This window comes from Nesoenas mayeri, assembly GCF_963082525.1.
Source record: "Nesoenas mayeri genome assembly, chromosome: 2".
NCBI classification, from domain to species: domain Eukaryota; kingdom Metazoa; phylum Chordata; class Aves; order Columbiformes; family Columbidae; genus Nesoenas; species Nesoenas mayeri.
Window position 1 is genome coordinate 49,531,945 of NC_137543.1, and position 25,247 is coordinate 49,557,191.

Below are 25,247 nucleotides of genomic sequence, written 5' to 3' on the forward strand. Positions count from 1 at the left end.
CTCACCTGGTGTTTAGTCCATCGCACACAATGTTCCCAGCGTTCAAGCTGGAACCCATGCAGTGCAAGTCACTGCAGCAAGATATTTCCCTTGTCACAGAGGAAGGTTTCAGAAGTCCTTCTGCAGGCCACCATCAGCCAAGGGGCCTGACCCTGGGAGCCCTGCATGTGGGTGCAGCCCAGGGCCCTCCTTCCGCAGGGCAGTGGAAGCCAGGAAAACATGTTGGCCACGGTGTTGCGCTCGTCCTCAGGAAAATCCTGTTGTCCTCTACTGTGTGGAATTCCACCCCCCTGCCTTGCTGGTGCTTCTGGAGCTCTGGGAGATTGAGAAAGTTTAACATTGAGAGTTAAAAGGACACAAGTCGGACTTGTAAGTGGTTTGCTCTTCTCCTTTCTGCCCAAAGACAATTACTCTGCAGAATTATTATAGGCTTGGATTAAAACAAATAAAAAAACACAGCAAAGTGACACGCAGCGGGGGTTTAGATTGGATGTTAGGAAAAGGTTCTTCACCGAGAGGGTGGTAGAGCACTGGAACAGGCTCCCCGGGGAGGTTTCACGGCCCCAAGCCTGACAGTGTTCAAAAAGAGACTGGACAACACCCTCAGACACATGATGTGAACTGTGGGGTGCCCTATTCAGGGACAGTAGTTGGACTCGATGATCCCTGTGTGTCCTTTCCAACTCAGGACATTCTGTGATTCTATGATTTAGATTTGTCAGTTGGAAAGCAAGAACCATCTCTGTGCTGTAGTTACGCTATTCGCCCTCCATGTCCTTTACCTTCTATAAAAGCTAAAGGAGAGACCCCTGAGCAAACAAGGAGAATTGAAGGGTGGAAAGGGGCTTCCAGTGGTTACACTGTGGTCACACTCAGCGCTTGATCCTGACCCTGCTGCCAGCCCGACAGCCCGCTGAGATCCATGAGCCAGGGGGAATAGTTGTGTAGTAGGTAAAGCCGGGCAGGCGGTGGCCACAAAAAGGAAGTGATTTACTACCCTGTCAGTGATGGTACACTATTTATAACACTTACTATATATCCCTCTAAACAGTTATACAATAATATATCATTTCTGTGTAGGATATACATTTTAATACTAAATTTGGTTACAAAATATGTTGCCTAGGCAGTCACAGACTATTTTTCTTCACTCAGTTGCTTGACATACATTCCTGTTTGTCTGCCAGCAGCGGTCGTATGTCAGAAATACATTTCATTTTTAAGGGACAAAAGGTTTTTCCACTTAAAAGACCTGGATGAAAATATTCATTTAATATAATTGTAGAAATTTAAAATATAATTCAAATAATTAAATAATATACTATAATATTAACTATATTTTATATAAAATATATTAATATAATTTAATATATTTAATATAATTAAATAATTTAAAATAGAATTTTAAAATAATTTAAAATAAATGTAGAAAAAATTAACATATTTTTCTGTAAATAGTTGTTCCACCGTTTTGTTCATTTCCAGTTTTAGTGTCAAAGCCAGAAATTTGAAAGGGCAGTACACAGATTTACATGAAAAATCTCCTGTAAATATTGCAGTCATTAATGTACCAGCTTAAAAACTCACCTGGCTGATATGGTTTAGTATGTATGACAATGAGTAACTTTGCGTGAGTACATTGGGAAGCGACTTAGCAGATGGTAGTACTTTGTTGGAATGGCTGATTTTTATTTTTCAGTTTTTATCTTAAAAACAAACACCTTTGTTTTGATTTCAAAGACATGGCACTTGGGCTGGGGTTTGGTTTTGTTCTTTAATTATACGCCATTAGTGCAGATTCGTACGTAGGTAAATACAGATTTATATTTGTGTGTGTGTGCAAAAGGTGTGTGTAATTTGTGAAAGCCTCCTCTTCAAGACGTGAACAAGAGGATAAAAACCTGTGCAGTTTCCAACTTATCCTGAAAAGCGTGGTGTCAGTGGGCAGGCATCCAGCCGTGGTGTTGGGTTGTTTGCTCAGAGTTAGATGGTTGCCATCTGGCATTGATAGTGAGATGGTGTTGTCATCAGTTTCTAGGTGCAGGAAAGGAATGAATCCTCATCTGTTTCCTGTGGATAAGCAAGAGGTTGATAATCTAGTAAAATCTTGTTACCTTGAAGCAAGCAGGCTTGGAGTTTGTTTACTTAATATAGGCCGGCTCTAACCTTTATGTTGGTGTAGTCAGTTTCTTGAGAGAAGGCTGAAGGTGTTAAGAAACGTAGTGCTTTGCAAAAATACCTTAAGAAAGGTATTTTTCAAGCGGTTTATCCTATCTTTTTCTGTACTATTACTGTAGCCAATTTTACTTTTAAAAGGAAAAAAAGAAACCCCAAGCATCGCCCCTGGAAATGAATAGAAAGATTATTAGAAGTAGAGCGGTCTTTCAGGTTAACATTTTTAAAGAAGTTTTAGGTTAAGATAAGTATCGTCATTGCAGTATTGTAATCTACATTTAAAACAGAAGGTGCAAAAGCTGTAGAGCACATCTGTTGAAAGGAATGGTTACAACTTGCCCTGTCTAGAGATGAGGTAATATCATGGATAACTAGTTCAGTTTATTATCTGGCTAGCATTTCTGTTTTGTGTTTTCCTTGTTGCTCATAAATCTTTCAGCTTTTACCATAACTGTTTATCATTTTTCCTGTTCCGAGTTTTTTACAAGTTGCTTTGTCTGTGCTCACCTCACAGTACAGGCTCTGCCGGCCTGAGGAAGTTCAGCTGGCTGAGGCCTTTGCAAAAAGGAAGAAATGGTGGGACACCTCTTGAACTTAAAAAGGAAAAAAAATGCTGTTCACATCTGACTCTTTTGGAATTTTCTCATTTTCCTTGATCCTGGCTGTTGGTTTGTTAGTTTGTTTTGAACATTTAATGGTCCAGCTGCCAGCTTTCAGTAACTGGATTGTGTCGTTACTGGAGAAATCTGGTTGTACTTTATTAGGGCAAACATCACTGTTTATACTGTTGTCCTGTTCCTCCTCTGTAATTTTTCCTATTATTGTTTAGAATAACACCAAAGTCTCTCTCAGTAATAGCTTTTAAAAGATTTCTGTGTTCAGAAGCAACTTCAAGGGAAAAAAAAGAACCTGTGGCAAAGCAGAGACCGTCTTTTTATTAAATATTAGGCATGTGGGTTGACTGTATTAATTTTAAATCATTCCTGTAATATTTTCTCCTTTTCTTTGACTCTTCAATGCTCACATAATATGCAAATCATTTTACAATGGATACAAAAGAAACATTAAATATATTAAAATCTGCATTTTAATAAAGTTGTCAATGTATAATACATATCCCGCAACTTAGAAAGAATGATAAAAAAGCAATAAAAAGGTAATATAGGCACAGAGTTATTAAATAACTTTTAATGTTTTACTGTCTGATAAAAATAAATGTGGTCTTAAAGCTGTTGAATACGGGTGTGAGAAATATCCTAGTCTGAGTTTAATGTGTTTTAGTTCTGCATTGTTTATATGCATTTTGCTGTCTCCTTTGAACTGTAGGGATTAAGCTTGTGGGCATGTTTCTTTCTCATTTCAGATGGAGTGGATGTTGAGGATGACCCCACTTGCTCATGGCCAGCATCATCGCCTTCTAGCAAGGACCAGACTTCCCCGAGCCATGGAGAAGGTTGTGATTTTGGTGAAGAGGAAGGAGGCCCAGGGTTGCCCTATCCATGCCAGTTTTGTGACAAATCGTTCAGCCGCCTCAGCTACTTAAAGCACCACGAGCAAAGTCACAGTGACAAGCTCCCTTTCAAATGCACGTATTGCAGTCGTCTCTTCAAGCATAAACGGAGCAGGGACCGCCACATAAAGCTCCATACGGGAGACAAGAAGTATCACTGCAGTGAGTGTGACGCAGCGTTCTCAAGGAGCGATCATCTCAAAATTCACTTAAAGACTCATACGTCCAACAAGCCATATAAGTGTGCCATTTGTAGACGTGGGTTCCTGTCATCTAGTTCGCTGCACGGTCACATGCAGGTCCACGAGAGGAACAAGGATGGCTCTCAGTCCGCTTCCCGGATGGAGGACTGGAAAATGAAAGACACTCAGAAATGCAGTCAGTGCGAAGAAGGCTTTGATTTTCCTGAAGATCTTCAAAAGCACATTGCAGAATGTCACCCCGAGTGTTCCCCTAATGAAGACCGATCTGCTCTTCAGTGTGTTTACTGTCATGAACTCTTTGTAGAGGAAACGTCTCTGATGAATCACATGGAGCAAGCTCATAATGGTGAGAAGAAGAATTCATGCAGCATTTGCTCTGAGAACTTTCATACTGTGGAGGAGCTGTACAGCCACATGGACAGTCACCAGCAGCCAGAGTCGTGCAACCACAGCAACAGCCCGTCTTTGGTAACTGTGGGCTACACCTCAGTCTCTAGCACCACTCCAGATTCCAATCTCTCGGTGGATAGTTCAACCATGGTGGAAACGGCTCCCCCTATACCCAAAGGTCGTGGAAGGAAGCGGGCAGCTCAACAAGTGCCAGATATCACTGGTCCTTCGAGTAAACAGCCAAAAGTTACCTATAGCTGCATTTATTGCAACAAACAGTTATTTTCCAGCCTTGCAGTTTTGCAGATACACCTGAAAACTATGCATTTAGATAAACCCGAACAAGCCCATATCTGTCAGTATTGTTTGGAGGTATTGCCATCTCTCTACAATCTGAACGAACATCTTAAGCAAGTCCACGAAGCTCCGGACCCAGCACTGATTGTTTCTACCATGCCTGCCATGGTGTACCAGTGCAACTTCTGCTCTGAAGTGTTCAACGACCTCAACACACTTCAGGAACACATCCGATGTTCTCATGGATTTGCCAACCCTGCTGCTAAGGACAGTAATGCATTCTTTTGCCCCCATTGCTACATGGGATTTCTTACAGATTCTTCTCTGGAAGAGCATATTAGACAAGTCCACTGTGATCTTAGCAGTTCCCGTTTTGGTTCCCCTGTGCTTGGAACCCCAAAAGATCCAGTGGTGGAAGTGTATTCTTGTTCGTACTGTACAAATTCTCCAATATTTAATAGTGTTCTTAAACTGAACAAGCATATCAAGGAGAACCATAAGAACATTCCTTTGGCCCTGAATTACATCCACAATGGAAAAAAATCCAGAGCCATGAGTCCCTTATCTCCTGTAACCATTGAGCAGACCTCTTTAAAGATGATGCAGGCAGTTGGAGGTGCTCCTCCTCGTCCTGCAGGTGAATATATTTGTAATCAGTGTGGTGCTAAGTATACTTCCTTGGACGGTTTTCAGACTCATTTAAAAACACATCTTGACACTGTCCTGCCAAAACTGACCTGTCCTCAGTGCAACAAGGAATTTCCAAATCAGGAGTCTCTGCTGAAGCATGTTACCATTCATTTCATGATCACCTCAACCTACTACATCTGTGAAAGTTGTGACAAGCAGTTCACTTCTGTGGATGACTTGCAGAAACACCTACTGGACATGCATACGTTTGTGTTCTTCCGCTGCACTTTGTGCCAAGAGGTTTTTGACTCCAAAGTCTCCATTCAGCTACACTTGGCTGTGAAGCACAGCAATGAAAAGAAGGTGTACAGATGTACGTCTTGCAACTGGGATTTCCGCAATGAGACTGACCTACAGCTTCATGTTAAACACAACCACCTGGAGAACCAGGGCAAAGTACACAAGTGCATCTTCTGCGGCGAGTCCTTTGGTACGGAGGTGGAGCTGCAGTGTCACATTACTACGCACAGCAAGAAGTACAACTGCAAGTTCTGCAGCAAAGCTTTCCATGCTATCATCTTGCTGGAAAAGCACTTAAGGGAAAAACATTGTGTTTTTGAAACAAAAACTCCAAACTGTGGAACGAATGGGGCATCTGAGCAGGTTCAGAAAGAGGAAGTGGAACTCCAGACCTTGTTGACAAATAGCCAGGAGTCCCATAACAGCCACGATGGCAGCGAAGAAGATGTGGACACATCTGAGCCTATGTATGGCTGTGACATTTGTGGAGCAGCTTATACTATGGAGACTCTCCTGCAAAATCACCAGCTTCGAGACCACAACATTCGACCTGGAGAAAGTGCCATAGTAAAGAAAAAGGCTGAACTCATTAAAGGGAATTACAAGTGTAATGTGTGTTCTCGAACATTCTTCTCTGAAAATGGGCTTCGAGAGCACATGCAGACACACTTGGGACCAGTGAAACATTATATGTGCCCAATCTGTGGCGAGCGGTTTCCGTCTCTTCTGACTCTTACTGAACATAAGGTCACACATAGTAAGAGCCTGGACACTGGAAACTGCAGGATTTGCAAGATGCCTCTCCAGAGCGAAGAGGAATTTTTAGAGCATTGCCAAATGCACCCTGACTTGAGGAACTCCTTGACAGGGTTCCGCTGTGTGGTGTGCATGCAGACTGTGACCTCCACACTGGAACTGAAAATCCACGGCACGTTCCACATGCAGAAAACTGGAAACGGTTCTGCCGTGCAGTCCACAGGACGTGCGCAGCATCTCCAGAAACTGTACAAGTGTGCTTCTTGCCTGAAGGAATTCCGCTCAAAACAGGATTTAGTGAAACTTGACATCAACGGTCTGCCATATGGTCTGTGTGCTAGCTGTGTTAATCTCAGTAAAAGTGGTAGTCCAAATGTCAACATCCCTTCGAGCAGTAACAGACAAGGCATGGGCCAAAATGAGAACTTGAGTTCCATTGAGAACAAAAGCAAGGCAGGGGGACTGAAGACTCGATGCTCTAGTTGCAATGTTAAATTTGAATCAGAAAGTGAACTCCAAAACCATATTCAGTCAATCCACAGAGAGCTTGTTCCAGACAGCAACAGTACACAGCTGAAAACACCACAAGTATCTCCAATGCCCAGAATCAGCCCCTCCCAAACTGAAGAGGTAACCCTTTTTTCTTTGCTCTTGACACCTTCCATCCTTTTGGAAAATATCCCACTTTTTTCAAGCTGTCTTGTCACTTGTCATGAAACGCTTAGGCTGAACCATGTTACATTTCCATCCGTAGCCATTACCTAATAACTTCTTTCTTCTTGATATGCCTTACATCTTGGATTGAATTGTACGGAATAGGACTAATTCCAGTCTCCCTAGGATATTGTCTTCTGCATCACTGAGGAGACCTATCTTCATGCCAGCACAACTGAGATCTGGAATCTTATCCTAGCTCCCTTATGCGTTGGAATCCCCAGCTAGGAGTTATGCTTACGGCAGAGAGCATTAATGACAGAGGAGTAGAATACAGTGAGCCAAAATGCTGGCATAAGGGGTGGATTTTTTAAAAATATTTATGAGCAGCAAATTGAGGGGTTTTTTTGGTAAATTGTGTTGTAGACATTCGTTTTCCCCTCTTATGGCATATTTTGATTAAGTAGAAGTGCAATGCTAGCCTAAGGTAAATTGAGAAATCAGTCCTTTGGATGCAGTTCCTGGTTGTGTTTCTCTTTCCTTTCGTGATGAACAACATTCTGATGTCACTGAAACACCTACCACCTGATGATTGAAATACCATTCATGCAGCATCACTTAAAAAGTAAATACATATTTCAGAAAAAAAAAAGGGGGGGGGTCAAAACTCTTGAAAAATCTCATCTACTTCCTCAGTCACCAGTGACCAAGTAATAACACCTGTATACGGGAACATAGAGGGGTAATGTACCAAGAGAAGGGAATCTGTTTTATCTTCAGAAATATTATCAATACAATGTCTTAGAGTTAATATTTTAGGCATGGTATCTTGCATAGTGACCTCTTGTAGTTCAGGAAGCCTAAAAACACAGCACAAAGAAATGATAAGAAATACTAGCTTTTGTTTTAAGAAAGCTCTTGACCTGTAATGGTACAAGCGTGGTGCAACCCATTGCTGTGAATGTGTGTGGATACCCTGTGGCTAGAGAGCTGCTGCTCTCCCGCCACCTTCCTCGCTCCCTGTTTGTGAGTCCATCTGTTGGGTACGAAATCTCTCAGCCTGTCATCCAACAGTGTTGTGCAACCTGGAGGGCAGGAGGGAGGTAGAGAGGGAGGAAGGGAGATACATAAGGGTACATGGGCCAAGAGGTAAGGATTTGTGGAGCTACTGAGAGCGTATCTGGACACAGGCTGGGAGAAGGCCACTGAAGCAGCACAGGGGCTGGAGTGCTATTGAGGGGGAAGCAGATCTGGGAGACGAAGGTGAAGTACGAGGCAGAAGGTATCTGCCAGGGAAGGGCCCTCTGCTTTCATGGCTTCTGCATCTCCAGTTCTCAAAATGTGCTGTGGTGGGGGACACTTTGGGAATGCGATGTGGTGTGGAGTTTATGGAAGGAGCAGGTTGTTGGATGGAGAGCACAGGTCGAAGGTATGAGAAGTACAGGATTGCCAGCTGCATGTTTCTGTCAGATGCAGGGCAATCCTGGTTTCTGTTTCTGTCATCTTTCCCCAAGTGACTACTTGAAATCTCCCCAGTCATGTTGGAAGCCAGTTCCTGCTACCTTAAGCACAATCAGAATCATGCATGTTCAGATAGTTACCATGATAAGATGTTATCAGCTTGCCTTGAAAACCAGACAAAAAGAGATCTGGGGGTCCTTTATTGGTGATATAAGGTCAGTTACATTCAGTGCCACTGGTGAATCTTCTTGTACTTGAATCAAATGTAATCAGAGTTCTTATGTCTTCTTCTGGTTGGCATCATGTTCCTTTCTTTAAGCCTTTTGATTTTTCTTTTAGAAATGTGTTTAAAATGAAAAAGCCTTTTAAATACAGCAACATTTGTGAATAGCATTTGCCTATTTTCAAATCACCATTTCCCCTCTGTCCCCCTTCAGAGTGTGTAAACTGATTTTTCAGTGTCTATGGTTCTAGTCTCCACATAAGTAACCTAGACTTTCAGATTCCTTTCTCATGGGAAGCGCAAAACTATCAGGTTCCTGATAGAGCATTAGTACTTCTGGAAGCCATAAATGCGTGTTTGTAAAACCCTGAAAGATAATTTATTTTTTTTTAACAGATATTACTGGATTCAGATGGTAGTGACGCAAGCATTATAGCAATGAGAATCAAAATTGAAAGTGGTAATACACGAATGTTTAACACTGTAGATTGGATGTCCAGGCTGAGAGAAGTGAAAACATAAGCATATAACACAAACAGTAAAAACAAATTGGATTTCTAAAATTTGTTATTAGTCAGTGGCGTTGCTACTCCACTGGAAGAATATTTCTTGAATTAAATGGGATGTTGAAGACAGCTACTTAAACGTTATTTTGGGGAAATTTTCAACAACAAAAAATAAAATATCATAATGTTAAGGAGCAAAGGCTTAATTTGCATTATTGAGAGTCACATGGTTTGAGATTTTAACCTTTATATAAAGAACATTTAATTCCTGAGGCAAAAAAAATATGGAGACTAGTTGTCAGACTATTAATAGTGCTGAATAGCCCTTGTTACTCAGTAATGGATTACTATGGTAAGAGTACTAGAAAATACCTTTTTAAGATAAAAGATAACACTAAAAAGTCACTTCTGGCTTCTTTGCCGAGAATTCTCATGGTTGAACTAGAAAACTTGCTTTTTTTGCCTGTACTCAGTAATGTGATAGGGTGCAATTACCTGAACATGGCTTAATGTCATCAGCTGAGCTGTCACCTGCTGAGCTCACCCTGATCGCTAAGAGAAACAGGGTGACTGGAGTCATCTTCACTGACAGTTACCTTTTAGTTGCGATGGGAAATGATGGGCAGTGCTCATCATCAGTTACAACAACTCAAGGAATAGGTCAGAACTCGTTAAGTCAATTGTACTGCTGAATTTAGTACCCGTAAGCTATCAAACAGACTTAAACAGGCAGAAGGTGGATTACTAGCTATTGGAAGAGCTTTAAAATTGTAATCTGTAACTTATTCTTTGAGCTTAATGAGATGCTGAATTCAGGTAGTAGATTTCTTGTAAAGATCTTGAATTATTGCAAACACACTGTTAGGCAAGGATAATAATGTTGGTGATAGGTAATATTCAAAAGTGTAGAACAAGATCTGATATGATAGTGAATTGGGAACTAGACATCAGTCCCTTTTCTATCGCTCATTTGCTTTGTTGACTTGGACAATTCAACTTGAACATCTCTGCTTCATGTTTGTTATTGAGAAAATAAGAGTGATAGTTCCTGAAAGGTGCATTTCCATGCTTAATTACAATACATTTTTTGTAAAGCACTTCAAAGACGAAAAGCTGTGTTCAGGAAAACCTGTGGAGCCTTGCTTCTCTTGCTCCTCCTTAGTCTGCTGTCATGTACCTGTTGAGAGAACTCAGCAGAATTTGTGCCCTCACTTCTTGAGCTTCACAACTCCTGTACATGCAGAATCATAGCAGTGTAACTGTACAATAATAGTTATACTGTTAATTGCTTAGCTGGGAGGGAAGGAGTAAATAGACTTCAGCTTACACCAACAGTTTATTGGTAAAACCTAACTTATGCTAGTGTATCCATATGTGCAGCTGCACTTGGTTTGGGGTCCTGTTGGTAACTTCCACAGTAGATGCTCAGCAAGCATAATTACTTCTGTAAGTAGCTTAAGCTATATATCACTTTGTTCCATGAATGTGAAGCTCATGTGAATACTGTATTACCTGTGGCAATGCAGGCAGTCCTTCATTAATAATACAAGAACACTCTGGGGTTTCTGGTCCTGAGAGGAGAAGGAGCAGTGCAAGTACACTGCCAAATTACTGCAGGAATAAAGATGCTTATTTAGGTGTTGCAAAAGACTTGCAGAAACTCACTATAGCAGAGAGTATCAGCAGTGCTGGACAAAGGAGAGAACTGGCAACTGTCACACCAGCTGAAGAACAGAGTCAGTGTGAATCTGGGGCTGCTCTTCTGTCCTGTTGTGGTGGTGCAGAACTGTATGCCAGGAGGGGCATGTCACAGCCGGGGACACCGGGCACATCACAGCACCATTCTGGAAGGAGCCATGAAAGCGTAGGCTGACAATGAGCTTGTGGAGATGGGGTCACAGAATTCAGATGCTGCAGAGAACTGGTGGCTTCTTGAAACTCAACTTATCCAACCTCAGATGAATCCAGAAATGTTATCACCCTGGGAGAAAGAATGGAGCTCAGGTAGGTGTACTGTTTTATCATTACATTATTTTCTGTTGGGTTTTTTTTTGTGGGCCCTGAATCTACCTTTCTTCTCTTACTGTTACTCCCCCCTTCTCAAAACATTGCCAGACTCATAAGGACAGAAAGCAGGAACTGCCTTTTGAAGTAGCTGGTTTGTTTCAGCAGCATGTACTGGCAAACAGAGGCGGAAAGAAAAGAGAAAAGACTGTGAGCAACCCAGAAATATTCCCAGATGCGTGCTTTTGGCAGGGCAGGCAACAGCATTTAAACAACATAAATCACTGTGCTTTTAACTGAAAAAAATGCACTGAAATCAATAGTCATGCATTTAATTGAAATACATAAAGAAATTAAAATAATCCTCCTCCTCAGCAATCCAAGCTGATCATTCTGACTGCAGGATTTTTATGAATAAGCACATAAACTTGTAATGTAAACATTAGAAGTAGTGCCTTGTGTTTCCTGTCAGTGAATCCAGGCCCAGAACAAGTGATTTTCATGGTGGATTTTGGATTTGGGGACAGAAAAAGGTACAGAAGGTTTGTTGCTGATACAAAGATTTGGCTTTGAAATGGTTTGTTGAACTAATCTGTGGCAAACATATTTTCTGCTTCTGGAGTTTCAGAATGAGCTCACTAAAAATACCTTTTTTTCTTCTTGCATCATTTTGACATTGTTTTCAGGAAGGTATTGTTTAATATGTGACCACATGTATTTTTAGGATGGGCTACCCTGTTTTTCTTGCCACAGTACGCCACCTTCATATTATGCTACGCTCTAATTTCTGGTAATACCATTGCCATGGACTGGCTGACAAGATACAGGCTTAAGCATTTCTCTTTTGTCTTCACACTTCCAGTAGTCAGCTATCACACAGAGTCCTCTCTGAATTTAACAAGGGTGGTGTTATTTATTAACCTGTTGCTTTAAATTTTAATAAAGTTAAGCAGCAAACTTCCCACTTTCTCATGCACACCGTGAACTCAGTTTGTAAAGGAAGCCCATGTATTGGCTGGGAGCTGCTAAACAGAAGCAAGAGAGATAATTGTTTTGAGTTTTCTTACTTTCCTGTCCACTGATCATTAAAATCTAATGCTGTTTGTCTCGTTATTTGTCAGAGGCATCAGGTGGGGAATTTGGAGAGGCACCTTCTTCACATCTTTGGAAGACTTTGCCTGAGAGGAAGAAAGAATAATATGTTCTCTAAAGTTTTCAAAAACACCAAACCAAGATTTCCATGAAACAATGCAGTGTGGGGGAATGCCTGCTAGAAGAAAGGTAGAACTGGAAAGGGACAGAAGAGTGTGGATGAAGACCCTAAGCATCTCTGTGTAGAGATGCAAATGTAGATTCAACAAAGCTTTTATGAGACAAAACCTCCTGAGATGTATACTTTAGCAGGTCAGCTGTGCAGCCTGCTGTCTTCATGGGGCTTTCCCTGTACATGTATCTGCTGTCTTCATGGGGCTTTCCCTGTACATGTATCTGCAGGCCAAGCAACCAGGCTAACATGCCACGATTTCCCTTCTGCACAGCCCCAGTGGAAAACCAGAATAGTGATGAGTATGTGTATTCTGACCTCAGAAATGGGTAGAAATCACAAGAAACTTCCACTACTTTTCTAGCCTCATTATCTTTAGGAACAACACATGGGAAATCATGGCATGTTCTCTATATGCTGGTTTGCATACCTCTAGACAGTTCTATCTTCCCCCTATTACTTTTGGGGTACTCCTGGGCAGTTTCAAGCAGAACTTCATAGATGAGTAGGAATCTCAAAGCCTATAAAGTTTTGGCAATGTTTAGGAAGGCAGGTCACCCGGCAGGTGTAGCATCCCGATAGGAAAGAGGCCTCTTAGAGAACCATCCAAACCAGGAAGATGGCTTTAACTGAAGTTCACACCTGGCTTTTATGCAAAAGTCAATCCGTCACAAGAAATGAAGCTATAAGAAACCTTGATTTGTTCTTTGTAGTGCTCACAGACCAACTTCGTAAGTGACTGTAAATGTTTTGTGAAGTGTTTTTTATCACTGCTCAATAAAGTTCTTCTCTGTAATGTGTGTCTTATTTGTCTCATACAACAAACGTAACATCCGAATCTGTTACTCTGTCATCAGGGAAATAAAATGGGCTAACCATTAATTTAAAATGGATATGTACCCCCAGTACTGCTTGTTTCAGGAAGCTGTACAAAGTGAACATACATGAACCACCTGGTATGTACCATCTTGTTAAAGAGTCCTCTTCTTTGACCTCCCATAGCTCTGTGATGGCTGGTAATTGATCTTATGCCTGATTGTTCAAAACTCTTAGGTACTTTTTTTCTCCTTCCAAACCCATGTTTCATTTATTCAATTTCCTGCATTGTATTACAAACTATTGTATAATGGGTGACCTGTTGTATTGTATAGTGTATTCCGCTGAATATAATGGCAGAAATGTGTCTCCTGCTAACATACATCCTCACCATGGGACATTTCAGGACAAGAGACAGTGAGCACAAACTCACACACAGGAGGTTCCCTCTGAATGTCAAGAAACACTTTTGCAGTGGAGGTAACTGAGCACTGGCACAGGTTACTCAGAGAGGTTGTGTAGCCTTTGAGATGCTCATATGCCATCTGGACATGATCTGGCTCCAGGTGGCCCTGCTTGAGCAAGGAGGCAGGACCAGAGCACCCCTAGAGATCAACCTCAACAATTCTGTGTTGCTGTGGTTTCTGCCATCCTTTGGGCCTATCTACCAGATGTATGTTGATTTGATCCTGTTCTTCCTTGATGGTTAAACCTTTGTTGCTAGGATATGGCTTCATATGTCAGGGAATAAAAGGGTGAGGCCTCTTCTGATACTGAGCATCTCAGTACAGGCCTAACAGTAATAATGTGCAAAACTGGGGAAAAAGCCCTGGCTTGCAATTTTTATTAGAGACCTGAATTCCTCGAGATGAAAACCTCATATGAATTCATTGGTCATTCGTAATGTCTGTGAAATGCCTCTGAAGAGTGGTTTTAAAATACAGCCACTTACAAATACAGCCATTTAAAAGTTGCTTGCTGCTTGTGTACTCAAAAACAAGGTGAGAGGTACGAGAGAAGGCCATTTGTCCTTTTTGATCATGCTTCAACAGTTTTGGTATCCTGCATGGGATAGATGTCCTCTGTTTCTTACCTATTGTCCAGATCCAACATTCTGTGCCAAAAGGCACATCTAATGGCTATTCATATCTGGAAAGCCATCTCTTCCTCTCTACATTTTCCAATAGGAAACAGGGTGGTTCACCAACAAAGAATGATCTGAAACTCCAGGCTTCCAGATTTCCTTTCGTACTTGTTTTCCCACTGCTTCAACAGTCTTCTTCTCGGTTTTTACTCTGGTGCCTGGAATAGGTTCGGTGCCAAACTATAGGAACATGGCTGTCTGCATACAAAAAACTTGCCGCCGTCACTGATAGTGGCCAACTTGCAATTGACCCTGTTCTGTTGCTTGGTGCTTATTTCATAGGCCTGGTCAGGGAATGTCTGCATTGCCTGATGATTTTCCTGAATTATCTGTCTTAACCGTAACTCCTGTTTTCTTGCATTCCCTCCTTCACAGCTGGTAGTCCATATGATACTGGTTGAAACCCTGCAAACCTAGAAGTATGATATTCTGCTTCTGAAACAAATCCTGCAATCTCTTTTTTTCTGATAGAGAAATAGTAGACTGAAGACCCATGCAAAAAGAAAAGAGCTTATTACAGGATGTACCTAAGAGGACCTGCTGGAATTTTAAGAAGTAAAATGAGAGTAAAAGATTATTAAATGGGGCAGAGCGAATTCTGGCAAGTTCCCTTAATTCTCTTAGAGGAAACCAAGTACTTCTTCACAGGAAAAACGGGTGGGCACCAATCATTGTGGGTAGCACTGGAGACTGGCTCGGTGCAGAGCTGGTTTTGCTAGTCCGCCTCTTCCTTGGGCAGCTGTGCTGCCCCAGTAGAGGTTTTTCCAACTGGGCACGCAGTCAAGCGTCATTGCAGTGTCAGCAGCTGTGTGCCAGCTCAGATGCTACCAGTGTATTTGTTAACATTGATGTGGCCTAAGAGTATCCATACGGGGTAGTACTATAATTACAGCAGTATGATTGCAGAACTCTGTGGCATATTTTGTAGTGTAGGCAAGCCTTCATGAAAACCCGGACTTGCCGGTGTGAATCCTTCATTTGTGAAGTCCCATTGACTTCCCCAAGTGCAGAGCTAATTGCATGAGAAGGATCTAAAGGGTTTAATCCTTCTCCTGATACTTAAGTGAAAATTAATTTCTTATATATTATGTATGAGTAATATATTTCTGTTTGTGCATTAATATTAATATTGCATATTTTTTGAGCACAAGTTCTATTTCATAGGATTAAATTATCTTGGAGAGAAATAGCCTAGAATTCTGTAGGAATAAAGATTGAGTTGAAAGTGGACAATTAAGGGCAGGGTCCTGAGTCACACTTTGGAAAGTGAAATTAATCAGCACTGATTTTCCATAGTGTGGGAGTAAAGTAGTTTTAGTGTTTAACTCAAACTAAGTAAGGTATATAAAAAGCCCCATATATTGCCTTTCTTTTAAAATCTAGAGAGCTTTCACAAAATTTGTGATGGAAAAAAGAGACAAAAGAGTATTCTCTTGTGCGTACTTGCAAACTATTAATTTTATTGGGCTACATCTGTTGCTGATTGTTGGTGAAGAAAGTAGTGGCTTTATTGCACGACAGTCTGTCTCAGTATGCCTTTTTTTAAACAAAGGGAAAAAAGCAACTTTAAAAAGAAAGAAGTCTATCAGCTTACTCAGAATATCAGCTTTTTGCATCTCAGATCTGCCAAGTCATGCTCTGCTGCCTGTGCTTTGATGCCATGTCATCTGCAAAATTATCAGTGCAGTCTCAATCGTAGTTTCTCCTTGTGTCCACAGCCACGCAGCTGCTCCAGTACCGAGATGCTGAATGTTAGGATGCCTCTTGACGGCTTAGCAGCTCTCTGGCTTCAGAGGGTCGCAGACTATCAGCTGCCTTTGATTTTAAGTGTGATGTAAGGACACGGAAAGAGATGGGGATGCTGACAGAAAGTTTGTTTTCTGATATAGTCAGCCCCAGATTCCTGAGCACTGAGCACATACACTTGCAGTGCTCAGTGCGCAGCCTCAACCAGGATCAGGCCCTAGGACAGAAAAACAGAAAGACACTTATTTGTTTTTCAGATCCCAAATCAAATTCACAGTCCTTAAAGCCATTTCTACTCATGAACTATGAACCTGATACGAAGCAATTGAGAGAAAATAAATATACAGCCACGTGCTGCCAGGTTTTAGAGTCACTTTCATGACAGGTACCTCACTTCACTACTGAGTTTCAAAGACTTAGAGAGTTTTAAAGTATTAGAGAGCTCAAAGAGAAGCAATGCAATTTTTAAATGTTGCAAGATGTGGTTCTTTCTGCATGGGGATGTGAGACGTGAGCTAATGTACTTCATCAGCCAGGGGAAGGAAAGATTTGTAACTAAGAGACATTGAAGACAGGTGTGATTAAATGCAGAATCCAGAATGTAAAGGTGAAAGACAGAACAGCAGACAAAATCTTCAAGCAGAGTAGAGAAGGAAGTACTGCTAGGATGTATGAACAGGTGTATTTCTGCCTTAATTCATTTTGAATATTAAAGCAATAAGTAACCATAATGAAATAAATTAGAAATGTTTTTCTCCATTTTTTGTTTGCTTACCTTATGGGATTGATTGTATTCTGTGTCTAGGCATGTGCCCTTGGACCCCGTTAAACTTAAGGCCCTGCTAAACTAAAGTAGAAGAATGGAAAAATCTTCATTGCTTTTTAAAAGCAATCAGGAAATACTAATTAAAGGGTGTTGCGTGAGCAATGAGAAGAGTTAGCAATTAGTCAGTCCGAAAAAAATGCAAGATGACAGTGCCCCATAAGCAAGATAAATAGCTAGCTATGCAGTGAAACTTGCTAACATATGCCTAGTTTTTTTAGAGCTTAAGGCTGACAAAGTAAGCATCCAGGAAGATAGAAAAGAAATCCTCAGTTAAGGTACTGTCAAAAATAATCTGAGCTATGATGAAAAATGACTAAATGGACAAATAGGCTGGGACCGTGGTTGCTCTTGTGCCTCATGCAGGGCCAAGCACACTGCAAACGCTTAGTAAAATAACAACATAAAAAATCAGCTAGTAGCATTAGGAGTTAGTACTGGCAAGGTGCTGTAGTTAGTGTGTAAGTTTTAACTTGTTTTTGATTTGTTGAAAGATACTCACTTTCTCTTGTCAGGTTACCTTTCTGTTGCTTTAACAGGTTGAATTAGCTCCACCCTGCATTTAATGTGAGGGAAACTGTGATTGAAGGCTTAGGGGGATTGGATTGTGAGGATGTGGGAGGTTTGGCATCTCTCTTTTGGCAGCAGCAGGTTGTCTCAGCCATGTCATTGATCCATGCCCCCGGTCTGTGCTGAAACCGACTGGAAAAAGCCTTAAAGTCCCCTGTACTGGTGTGACAAGGGTAATCAGTGTACCTAGTTGTAAACAGGAGGTTACTGTTAGGTTAACACGTACACGTCAAAGCCATTTTTGGTGGTGCATGCAGGAGAGGTCTGAAAGGAGTATGGAATAAACTAGGGATGCCTGCAAGCCTATACGGAAAAGAGGGAATATGCTGCATTAGAAGGTATAAGACATATTTTTGGTGAGTTCTCATGTAGGGAACAAGTATTCAGTTAAAAGTGGGATACAGGAGATATAGAAATGGTATATGTAATCAAGGAAACCAATACTGTTAAAAAAATTCTTTGTTGTGTAGCTTGTGGCATATCCTCCCCATGGAGAAAAATGAAGTATGGTTTAGGTGTAATAGAATGGAATATAGTATACGAAAAGTGACTCACAAACACAGAAAAATACCCATCCCAAAAATCTCAGAGAAAGGAGCTAAAGATAAAAAGAAACATTGAACAGATAAATTTAGTCCTTTAGGAAGAGGTATCAACAGCCCGGGAAAAGTCTACTAAATAGACATTTAACTGGGGATGTAAGGATTATGCATGAATTTACTGGTTTGTGAGCTTGATTTAAACAGTGAGGAACATGAGAGAAAGGCTAATCAAACACATGATAGAAGAACACCTAGAAAGTTTGGATTTAATGAAGGATAGAGGGCAAAGATTCACAAAGGGAGGATTGTGCTTAAAATTTTCAATAAAGAGTATTGTGAGAGAGTAGCCACAAGTGCTGACAGAGAAGCCTATAAACATGATTTACCAGGATTTTAGCAAAGCTTTTGAAACAGTATAGCACAAAAGACTAATCTGTTGAGTGAATAAGTATGGCATAGGGAGAGGTACTTTCTTTGATTAAAAAAGAAAAGAAACACTGACTTGGGTATGGAAAGCATAGGAGTCTTGTGAATTGAAGCAGGTTAGGTTGGAGGGGTGTGAATAATGGAAAGCCTTAAGAATCATTATTTGCACCAATTTTGCTGAATTTATGCAGCATATCAGTAGTCTGGAAGAAAGAATAAGTAGTAAGGTGATGAAATTCCCTGATAGTACAAAACTGGGGAAATGTCAGAACAAAATAGGCAGGTGATAAAATTCTTAATGACTTTGACAAGGAGGTGGAGCATGGGCAGATAAGTAGCATATGCAGTTCATTTTCAAGTAATATAATGAAGCTGGGGAGTAGAAACCTTCAACAGTCACAGGGCATGGAAGACTACACAGAAGGATCTTCTTCATTTCTGAATACAACTGTCAGTCCTCTAGTAGGGTATTTATTAGTCATTTTACTTTGTTTATAAAAGCAAATACAATTCTGGACACAGAATTGAAGTACCAGTTGAAAGACCATATTCTTGGGACGTTTATAAAAGCAGCAAAGCCTCATTTGGTATAACTTGGACACTTAGGGCACCTTTATAGAAAAGAAATTCTGAAAACTGTGAAGTGACAAGTGAGGATCAAGACAATAATTAAAGGTCTAGATGGCATTAATTATTCAAAAGATTAGAGAGAAACATGTGTATGCTCTGCCTGCATCGAAGATCCAGTCCAAAGCTCATTAAAGACAGTCACAGAAAAGCTTTGCAAGCCCGAAGGCTTTAAGTTGGTTCTGAAAACACGAATGCAAACGAACAGGAATGCAAGAGGCAACCAGATTGCCCAGTGCTCTTGTGGGACACCTAGTCCAGGCAGTTGCTCTTCAACAACAATTTTGAATGCCCCCAGGAATTACTTGGCCTCATATTTACACTCAGCATGTAGGAAAGAAATTGACACAGGTTCTTGACAGGAGGGGGTTTAGTGAAGGATTGTGGGCTTGTTTGTTGAAGAGTTTTTCATGAAAATATGAGGCCACGATAATGTAAGAAATAAAAGGAAAAAGTTAAACCACTTTCCTAATCCCATCTGATTATGTATGTGTCACTCTCCTAGGAGCAAATCTTTGGAAGTTTTGCAACAAGGCACAGTTGAGAGTGCAGTATGGCTTCTCCAATGCAATGCTGGCCCTGCCTGAGTCCATATAGAAATGCAGTGGGAAGGGTCTTCTGTGGCCCAACCACTGTTGCTGATATGAAATTACTCTGTAACAAGGAATGTACATCTCCTTTTTTTGTGTGTTTGAAGGAGAGAATGGGAAAGATGTCATGTTTCTGTCTCTTACAGGAGGCTGCCAGGTATCCTCTGGCAAATGCAGTGGTGGCAGGTGAGGGTGGAAGTGCCCCCAGCTGTCTACCCTTCATCATTATGTGGGGCTGGTGTGCCCTGGGCTGTGAGCTGGATCAGCAAGGCCTGGGTGTCTGCTCTGTCCTGCTGAGCCCTCTGTGGGCAGAGGTGACTCAGGCAGAGGGGCAGGGAGCTCAGCCAGGGTTCCTCGCTCTGAACAGCTGCAGCAAAGCAAGGCAAGGCAAGAGTGGCTCTCACGGCACCATGCTGCTCCCTCTGTGGAGCCATCTTCTATCACAAAGGGCTGGAGACACTCAAGAGAGATTCAAATTGCTGGAGCAAGTTCAGAAAAGGGCAACAAAGCTGGTGATGGGCCTGGAGCACAGGTGTGATGAGGAGCAGCTGAGGTAACTGGGGCTGTTTAGCCTGGAGAAAAGGAGGCTGAGGGGAGACCTTATGGCTGTCTACAACTACCTGAAAAGAGGTTGTAGCACTGGAGTGTGTTGGTCTCTTCTCCCAACTAACAAGCAATAGGACAAGAGGAAATGGCCTCAAGTTGTGCCAGGGGAGGTTCAGATTGGATATTAGGAAAAAATTCTTCACAGAAGGGGTTGTCAGGCATTGGAACAGGCTGCCCAGGGGAGTGGTGGAGTCACCATCCCTGGAGGTGTTTAAAAGATGCATAGATGAGGTTCTTAGGGCCATGGTTTAGTGCCAGTGTTAGGTTAACGGTTGGACTCAATGATCTTGAAGGTCTTTTCCAACTGAAATGTTTCTATGATTCTATAAATGGCTCCTTGAGTCATGACAATTTTTCTCCTGTGTTGTGTTACACAAGTGCTGCAAGGCTTCTTCCCCAGCTATCCAGGCAAGGAAAACAGAGCTGCGATACCCCAGGGCTCATTTTTGTCTCATTGCCCCAAGTTTCCCTTTTGTGGGAACACGGAGTGAGGAGGGGCTGGGTCTCCCCCTGGATCTCACGCCAATAGGGAATTGGGACTAGCCAGGACCCAGCAGCTCCACTAAACAGGTGCAAGTCCCATGGTTCTGACAAAGCTTGTGGGACTAACTGTAGGTTGCAGTGGAAAAGGGCTTCTATAGAATGCAAAACATATGGAAATAAGTATGTGGTTTTTGTTCAGCGTGGTGTGAAAATGACTGGGTTTGATCACTTTGAAAATCTAAGAGTAAATGGAATTTACTGAGTTTGCTTTTAAAATAAAAACTTAACCATGCACAAGTTTAGACACTTTGAGATGATTGTGTGTTGAGCTAATAAAAGTTGATGTCGACATTTTAGAATATGTTCAGAAACAAAAAAGAGCTAGTGTTTGATCAAGCAGCAGTCACAAAAACATTCTTCCCTTCATGATGAAAAGAAAACCTCTGTGTGTGATTCTGCAAATATGTCAGATGTTTTTGAAGAGGCGAGTAACTGCTAGTAAATTATTATTTTTTGTTGTTGTCAAATGACTTTATTGTGTGGCATTAGGCTTCAAAAAATTCCCAACCTTTGTATGTGTTGTTAGTATGTACATCAGTCATAATTTTGCCGACAATTCTTGACATGCACTCTGCATTGCTGTGCTAACAAGAGAAAAGACCAGCCATTAAGTTTATGTTTCTTTGTTTTTGAACAAAGTCACATATCAGGAATAATGCTAGGGGTATGCTAATAAACAATATATAGTGCCAGTCATCAGGGAGTAAGAAATATATTCTAACTAGTTCTAAAGGGAAACTATGTTTTAAAAAAAGGGAAGAGTGATTGTTATTTATGTAATATTGTTGTTCTATATGTCAGCATCAAAAAGCATCTTGTAAAGAGCTTAGCATAATAAATCATTGATCGTGACTGTCATTATTTATAGGTCTTTGATAGACCTAGATGTAGTGCAGTAAGGTTAAATTTACCAACATATAAGAGGAAATCCTTTGACTAAATCTGGATTTCTACCAATGTTACCAGTATTGTCAGAAAAACAGGAAAGAGAAGTGTTCTATCTTTTAAAACAGCAGGCTTTACAGATCGTAACTGTTAAACTGAGTCAAAGCAGCTTTGTTTTCTGGGTGCTCGTTGATTCCATTTGTCTACGTAAGTATCTAACTTGGTTACATTTCAGAAAGCTAAAGTTGATTTAAATGAAAAACAGAGGGAAAAAAAAGGCTTATGATTGTTTCCACTGAGAAGCCATGCAACGAATTTGTTATTGTCATCAAGAAAATTAAAATAGCCTCTGTGTATGAGAAGCAATGGGAGATTTGTAAAGAGGAACCCACAGGAACACTTAATTTCAGAGCTGGCTTTGGTTAGTCACTAATTTTTCAGTTAACTTGGTAAGAAAAAATGATACATGTTTCAAAAGTAATATTCCTGCCTATAGGCTTGAAGTAGAAAGGTACTTAATGAATGGGCACTTTATCTGTCTGGGACAAGGCATCTGAATTTAGATGCTGGTAGCAAATCCAGCAAGTCTTTAAAAATGTTTAGAGTCAGGGAAAAAAAAACCCAAAACCCACTTTTTTTTTCTTAAATTGATATACCAGCTGCATAACACTCTTCAGAAGTTAAATATATACAGGACAGGCTGTATTTTTGATGCGCATTATCCGTTGAACCCTACTTCTCCCCCAACTAATATATATGCGATCTGCAATTTACTACATTTGTGCCAGCTTTTTGTGACTTTACATTCTTAAAAAAATATGTTTGTTTTGTTTTCTTTTCTTTTTCGCTGATGTAGGCAAGGTGCCTGTGGCTGTACAGAAAGATACGTGTCTCTTGAGCTAGTGCCTTGATGTGGCAGTTCAGGGCTTACCTTGCCTTCATTGCATCTTCAGAACAACAATTGAGCTCTCCAGGACTGTTACCTTAGGACTTAAGTCCTTGATACTACAATTATGCAGTTGAATAATTTTATGAATCTGACTTGTCTCATTAAATGCCTGGATAACTGCAGATTTTAAGTCTTACGATGAAAAACCAAAATCTTACTTTCGAATATACTCTTAGTTTTAGCTTTTAAAGCAGTGCTTTCCAATATTGAATCTCTGGCCAGTTCAGGTCAGGAAAAATAATAATAGAAACTACAAACACATTCTTAGGATGTTGAAATGTCTTGGACGAGTGATATACCTTGTAGAAAAATGAAATAGCAGATCTTTTTTGAAAGACACCAAGACATAAATGCAGAACTTTTCCTGTGCATGAAAGAAAGCAGAGTAATGCATTTCCTGGTTTATAAAGAAATTTGATCTGTACACACAATGATTTTTAAGTCAGGCGCGATCTGATGTGGCCAGAAGGATTGCTCTCTGGCTGGTTTCCAGACAGCCTTCCCAGTTTTAGTGCAGCTTTGCCAATAGATACTGAAGCAACTGCCCGGTCATAGTAGCCATTTGTCCAGACTAGCGGGGGTTTTTCCCTCCTTGAAAGATGTCGAAGATGAGCGGCCATTGAAAATGTGCGGTGCAGAGGAGGTTCTGCAGCCCAGTGGAGAATGAGGGAGAAGCGGGTCTCTGATTTCTGTGTTCTGCTCTTGTCTTCTCCCCAGTTCTGTAGTGGGCCTAATCTGTTGGTATAAAATGAAGGATTCACGTTGATTTCAGCGTTGTTTGGATCACATCCCATATATCCTCATGGCATTTTGTTTTCCATGAATGTAAAGCTGGTGTTTTAGCACTCCTGGTCTGACAATGGAGTTAAAAGGCTGAAAAAGCCAATCATGTCTACAGAGTTGTCAGGAAACTCAGATAAAAGGTACTACAGAACTGCAGAGTGTTATTGTTTAATATTAGTAATTAAGCCTTAATGAAAACACTGCTGGAGAGCTTTAAATGACCACTTTAAACTCAGTATTTTGAGTTATGATGAAATGGTTCCAATTGCATGTTTCAGTAAATTTTATCTACCCTTGTTTCTTTAGAAGAAGACCTACCAGTGCATCAAATGTCAGATGGTTTTCTACAATGAATGGGATATCCAAGTTCATGTTGCAAACCACATGATTGGTAAGTGAAGCACTAAAACTTCTCAAAGACAGATAGCCATATCTCTTACTCATGATCATCATTGCCTCTAAAATTAAACAGAGTTAAGGAGAAATTAATTGTGCATCCATCAATGATTAACCTAAGCATGATTGATTTTTTTATTCATATTATTAGACTTGATAAAGCATTAGCATATTTTATTTTCTGCAAGGGCTAGTTTAGACTTCTGCAGAGAATTATATATCCACTGCCAGTCAAAACACAGGTGATTAGCAAATTAAACTTCTAATCATTTTTGCATTATTGAAAACAAACTAACAGGAATGGTTAATGAACTGGATGTTAGCTTTCCATAGAGTTTTAGACAGGTTTTAATTTCAGAAGTTATTATGGTAATGACACTACTGTGTACTTCTCAAGCACCTTGGTACCAAAATCAAAACTGGCGAGTTTTTGTCGTTAGGAAACATAAATAATTAAAATGGCCATAAAATAGCATTGTTTGTTGTGTTTGAGCAGTCTGGAAAAAAATCCTGAGTGTATCTCTATACAATTAAATACTATAATTTCTTTGGAAAAATAAGGAATTTTAGTATTCATTAATGGAATCTGCTCTTTAAGGTACAGGCATTTTAAAAAGTCTTTTAGGATTGCAGAACCCAAGCCTGGCTTGATGTTTACAAGGCTGTAAATTGGAATAAATTGGAATAAAACAAAAGCTGCTTTTTCTTTGATATTCATATTTTCCTATTATTTGCTTATTCCCCTAGGATTACCCATAATGTTTTCAATTTGGTAACCACTCAATAATAGCACTAAGAGTTCTATCAGCCAATTAAATTTATCAAGCACATCATTTGCCCGCTAATAAGATAACATTGCCAGGGTTGTCTCATTTTGTTTTTAGCTCTTTTCCAAATTTCGCATTTCAAGACAGAAATGGATACTATTGATTTTATACTCCTGCTTCCCTTACACTGTTTTTATTGTTATAATAATATAAAAGTATGCAAAGCGCAGACCAAACTATATAGTTTGGAAGCCAGTAATTACATATCCAACAGAAGAGCATTTACTGGGGTTTTTTTCAATTTATAACTTAAAAAATATGTAGTTTGATGCTCGTTTTTTTTTTCCTTTCAAGGTAACATGCAGATTTCTTCCATAAGCACTAGAAATTTGGCTGCACTGTAAAAGAAAGTTACCTGCCAAAACTTAATAGCTCATTTTTCTCAGTACTTTATTTATAAGTTTTAATACATTTACAGCATGAACAGTTTATATACTTTTCATAAAAATGAATAAATGCAAATGATGAGCTGGTTTTTAAAGGAGCAAAGTGATTTGCCTGTTGGATTAAGCCTTAGTTTTGATATGTTGTGTCTTCGGGAAGGAGATAATTTGAACTGCTTCACAGCATTCAATCTGGGTCAGTAACATGGAATTTAAAA

The 25,247-nt window shown here is 40.4% G+C and overlaps 1 protein-coding gene across 1 annotated transcript in view; it reads left to right on the forward strand.

Moving 5' to 3' along the window:
* ZNF521 (zinc finger protein 521) overlaps positions 1-25,247 on the forward strand; it is a gene marked incomplete at its 3' end in the record, with an annotated part of 205,054 nt that overhangs the window by 90,338 nt on the left and 89,469 nt on the right. Inside the window, exons 5-6 of the mRNA XM_080364140.1 lie at positions 3,539-6,891; positions 23,730-23,814. Coding sequence (XP_080220266.1) covers positions 3,539-6,891; positions 23,730-23,814 — 3,438 coding nt within the window. The remainder of the gene's footprint in view (positions 1-3,538; positions 6,892-23,729; positions 23,815-25,247) is intronic.